The sequence below is a fragment of the Musca autumnalis genome, unplaced genomic scaffold (assembly GCF_047663935.1).
Source record: "Musca autumnalis isolate F117 unplaced genomic scaffold, ASM4766393v1 scaffold_1, whole genome shotgun sequence".
In the NCBI taxonomy this organism is placed as follows: Eukaryota; Metazoa; Arthropoda; class Insecta; order Diptera; family Muscidae; genus Musca; species Musca autumnalis.
This window is the reverse complement of record NW_027411644.1, coordinates 189,327,019-189,332,387: the sequence shown is the minus strand read 5'-3', so window position 1 is coordinate 189,332,387 and position 5,369 is coordinate 189,327,019. Positions and strand designations below refer to the sequence as shown.

Below are 5,369 nucleotides of genomic sequence, written 5' to 3'. Positions count from 1 at the left end.
GTTGAGTGGTCGGATTTTAACGAGAGTAATCAATGACAAGATATTTCATTTCAGTTACTTAATCTAGATACATTAGCATACAATTCACAATAGTTAAAGTTGGCAATTCAATTGTTAATTCATGAATTCTCTTTTAGTTATATTTAAAATTAGCGATTAGACATTTAATAAATGGCAAATTCTTAGAGAATTTGGCCACTAAGTTTGCACAAAATATTACCAAACCCACATTTTGGACCGGATCGGCAGATCCGTTCGAGAGTTATTGTGCGCTCCAACCACTACACACGGCGTCATAGAAGTTTTTTGAAACTTTCAGGCTATTTTCTCAGGAAGTATTGTTTTGCCCCTGATGAAACTTGTACCGCCGTATGGGGGGGGGGGGGGGGGCGTGAATACAAGTTGCTACAACAAAAATCAAAACGATTCGAGAGCAGGCCCTAAACTGAACTTTTTCGAAATTTTGTGTGGGAGGTACCCGAAGGCGTGTACCGATTGAGTCCATATTGGAACTCCATCTAAGTTTGGTAGAAATTTCACGATATGCAACGTATGGACCAAATCGGTTACTTCCTTCAAGAGTTATGGTGCGCACAAAATTTCCGAACATTTTGGATTGGACAAAAAATGGGAAAAAATGGATGCATTACCGACTATTGAGATATCTCTGTTGTTTGACCACCTACGACCTACTTCACATCGTTGTAAAGGTGATATTTTCTACTTTCCTTGCCAGGTTTTGCTTTCGATACACCTCTTACAGAAGAGAGATATTCGCTATGAAATAAAACGTTGGACTTTCCTCCGAATAAGTTTTTTCACATTCCGACCTCTGAATAATATCCGACTATTACTAAAATCAATAGGGTTTTTCCTCTGTATGACCCACATTGACAACCAAAATTTCGTGACGATCCACAGTGTCACGACCGTGGCCAAAAATGGTCAAAGTCAAGTACTTCGGAATACAAATTTAATGATGAGAATATAAAGTAAACATTTCAATTGGAAGGAATTTTATATATGGTATTGATTTGTCAAGAAGTTTTGAAAAATGTGTATTTTTGTCATTATTTTACTTAAATTAATAACTTGGATTATGCTCCATAATTTTAATATTTAAAGTAATTTATCGTTCTAAAATAAATTTTTAAGATTGCTTTGGATGTAGTAAACATAGATTTAATTTTGTTTGGGAGTAAATAGTGATCATATGGTGTTTACAGCTACCCAAGTCTGTGGTACTTAGTAAATAGATTTTGTGAACCAAATTTTAAAATTAATCGAGAGGGAAAAATTGTATAAAAGTATATGGGCAAAACTGCCAATTATTTCATATTCCATTTCCAAAAAATTGAATTTTTTCTTTTCGCGCTACATTAACGATTTTTGGTACATAGGTTAAGAAAAAATTTCTCAGTACAAATCCGCTCGCGAGCAAATTTTTGGTTGTTGCGGACAAATGTTATCGCGGTTTTACTTCTGCTTTTAAGAAAAAATTATTATAAACACGCTAATTATTTTATTGAGCACAATTGTCACTAAAAAGTTATCACGAAGTGACGTCATTAAGTAGATTGCATAATACTTGTAAAATGTTTCTCAGCATTCGCGGAATTTACAAAAAATTGACAAAATTTTAAATGTAATCCGAATTTTTTGAAAATATAGCTCCATATACCCGTCAAAAATTACAAAAAAGTAACAGTTTTAAATAAAGACTTCACGGGGAATCAAATGAGACCAAACTTATAATCATCGGGATAGTATTTAGGATATTATAGCCAAAATAAGCACATATTTGTGTTACAAAAAACTAATTTTGGTTTGGAATAATAGTTTTCACACGCATTCTAGAGTCGAAAATATTGGAAAAATTCTATAAGAGTACTTCTTTTATTTTTCTTGAAACTCCCAAGAAAATGGGTGGATTTTGCTTTATCTACATTCACATAGAAGGTTTCCCATTGAGGAAAGTTATCGGGTTGTTGAAATAAATCATTAGACATCTTAAACGGAAACAGAGTTCAAATAAACCGCTTTAACTTATATGCATTATTAAAATATGTGTAAATCGCGTAATTATCAAAATCGTTTTGTCCGCATGTGATTTTCATGTACAGCAAGACCATATCTTTTAATTTGTATATATTTATCGAAATATAATTTGGACGCTAAGATGTAGCATCGGCTGCATCTTAGCATTAAAAAACCTATAAAACATCGCTAATTTTCCCAAAGTTCATACAATTTCGTTCCGCATCCGGTTTTAGTGTCACCATGAAAATCTGCATCGATATATACCTATTTCAAGGCAATCAGTCAAGAACCGTGGATGTAGCATCACACACTATTTTTGGGATAAAATGAATGTAGTTCCCTTATCAGTGAAGTTTTTAAATCTTTTTTTCCGCAAAAAGGAAGATCCTGCACTAGTTTTTTCATAGCAGTGCAAGCTGCCGACAGAATACGCGATAAAATGCGCGATATTTTCAAAAACAATATTAGGTGATTTTCCTACCTTGGAATTTCTCGTATCTCGCGTTTTAGTAGATGGAATTTCACGAGTATTGATTTATTAGATCCGCAACGTAAAAATCAAAAATTTGCAATCAAGTACGAGTAAATCGAATGCCAATTGTAAAAATTAGGCCCGAAAAATATGATTTTTAGAAATTTGTTCACACAAAATTTTCGTATTTGGATACAGATTTCTCTGAAGCTGTGTAGGCTACATTCACGACACATATATCAAATAAATCAGAATCGTGAGTTCTTCATTCCTATATATGATTTTTTGAAAAACCTGTTTGCGGAACGAAATTATAAGAAAATTTCAAAAAACACTTAAAATCTGGCTTCAAAATGTCAGCATCATTTAATGGTAGACGCAGATCAAATTTTGAGAAGTTATACACTAGTGAGATGATCCTTATTTAGTTGCCTTCTACTTTTACTTTAACGGGAAAATCGTGAAAAGTGTGGTTTAATCACAAATCGAGAGAAAACAAAAAAAGACACGTTGGCTTCAACCCATTTTTACCCATTTTTTAACATAAATATAGCCACAGCTTCCACGCAAATCAACTTTGAAACCCAATATTTTTTGCCAAGTCTAAAAACATTTCATTTTATCCAAAAGCATTTAAATTGTACAATATACAACCACTATTCGCGAGTTATAAAGGGGTAAACCTTGGCTTCAACGATGTTAAATTTTCAATAATATTGCCCATATATCGTTATTATTTTTTGTTTGAGTTGTGCAAAGTGAGTACTTCAAACGTATAAAGGTTCCAGCAGCATAGGTTTGGAGACGAACATGTCATTTCCCTATTTTCAGCGACCACCTCAGTCAGAGGATACCCCCTTTTTTAACAAAGCGTTTTGCGATGTTGGCTATGGCGCGAAAACGAATGAACCGATCATCATATATTTTTGTGGGCTTATTAAGTACCTAATAATCTTTCTTTAAAACGAGAGAATGTACAGTGAAAATCAAAATTATCTCCGTTACTTGGCCACCTACGCCAACCTGCTTTACATCATTGTAAAGATGGGATTTTCTATTTTCATAGTCAGACTTTGCTTTTGGAAGGTCCCCAACCAAAGCTATGATATTCGTCATTATTATTAAAATCGTAAAAATGAAACGTTGGGTTCTATTAGCGGTTATTCCGATATCTTCGTTGTTTGACCACTTACGACCACCTACGAAAAGGTGATATTTTCTATTTCCCCAAATAAGTGTTTTGCCCATTCCGACCCCTGAATATTATCTGACCATCACCAAATCAATACGCTTCTTGCCCTCCGGCATCTTCATCAACACCCACCAGACCTGTAGCCTGATTACAAAGTTTAGATGGACAGCCGGACGGACACACATAGCCAGATCGACTCAGCTCGAGACATTCATTTTGGTATATATGTATATGTATGGGTCTTCGACCATTATTTCGATGAGGTGCAAACTTTTTGGCTAAAACCAACTTATAATACCCTCCCCACGTAGGTTATAAATACATTCGAAAATTTTCTCTCTGGAGTGCTGTCAATAAAATAAAATCATGATATTGTACAGGTGAACAACACATTTTTTTCGATTTTTGCCTACCTTTTTCACCTTCCAAGCCTCATTGGTTAGAATTTCTTGGGAGAAGGCCATGTAACAAAATACATAGGGGAATTACATACCGTTATTTAGTACCAAGCTCGTATACAATACAAGTCATTGTGGCAGGCACATTAACTTAAATGTTATTTGCAAAAACAATTTTGGACACTATTAATTAAAATCCAATGAAATTTTTTATCAAAAATGTTTAACAATTTTATTTGACTAGATCAAGAAATAACAACGATTTTAACAAACCCAACCTTCTTACAAGCGGAAACGGCGCAAAACAGAAGCAGGCAAGTAGCTGGCACCAGGAGCAGAAGGAGCTGCAGCTGGAGCAACTGGAGCATGAGAAGCAAAGTTAAGGACGGGAGCAACACCACCATTGAAGCTTTGAGATGGACCACCCAATGAATCGTATTGGCTTTGGATAGCACGTTGAGCGTTGGCAGCATCTTCAGGAGTACGGTATTTGACAAAATGGACTTCGGGTTTTTGGTTGTTGTTGTTGCCGAGACTATTGAATTTGTTAGCCAAACCTGCGAGATCGGCTTGTTTGTTGAGAACATAGATGGCAGTTTGTTGTTGGGCAGCTTGTTTGGCCAAGGCCAAAGCAGCATCTTCCAAACCACTGTTTTCAGGGCCCTTGATAAAGACAACACGTAGACCTTTCTTTACAGAATTAGCCAATTGGTCGGCACTGATGGGTTCATTGAAATCACCATCGTTGGTAGTGAAAGTGTAAAATTCCTTTTCCAATTCACCTTGTGCGGCAAAAGAGGGTGAGCCACTGGAACCTTCGGCGTCATAGGAAGTCACACCAGAATCGTAGGATGGAGAAAAATTACTGGCAGCAGCACCGGGGGCGAGTGATAATCCTGAGTCGGAATGACCAACTGGTTGATAGTTATAACCCAGTTTATCGGCACAGGCAACAGCCATCAAACACAAAATAATAAAGGCACGCATTTCTTCTGATTCTAAACGTTCTACTGAAATAAAAGAATGTTAGCTTCTGATCCATTGACCGTTTAGCATGGCTTTTATATGCAAAAATTCAAAAAACTTCATGAAAAGATTCTATAGCATAATTTTAGTCATCTGTGGATTGTTTGTGTTCTGCCACAATCAAAATTGCATCCCAGTTGTTGTTAAGTTAAATTACCATCTAAATGTTTTACGAGTATATAGGTTCCGTAGATGTTGTGGGAGTTTAGTCCATTATTCTTAAATAGAGATCACCGTGGTC

General features: G+C 35.6%; 1 protein-coding gene across 1 annotated transcript; it reads right to left on the bottom strand.

Moving 5' to 3' along the window:
- Positions 1–4,384: 4,384 nt before the first annotated feature.
- Positions 4,385–5,089, bottom strand: LOC141391002 (uncharacterized). Its single transcript, XM_073963918.1, has one exon. The coding sequence runs from the start codon at positions 5,087–5,089 to the stop codon at positions 4,385–4,387; it is 705 nt and encodes a 234-aa protein (XP_073820019.1).
- Positions 5,090–5,369: the final 280 nt, after the last annotated feature.

What these genes read in the sequence shown, in the direction of transcription:
- LOC141391002 (XM_073963918.1), bottom strand. Translation starts at nt 5,089, where the DNA reads ATGCGTGCCTTTATTATTTTGTGTTTGATGGCTGTTGCCTGTGCCGAT.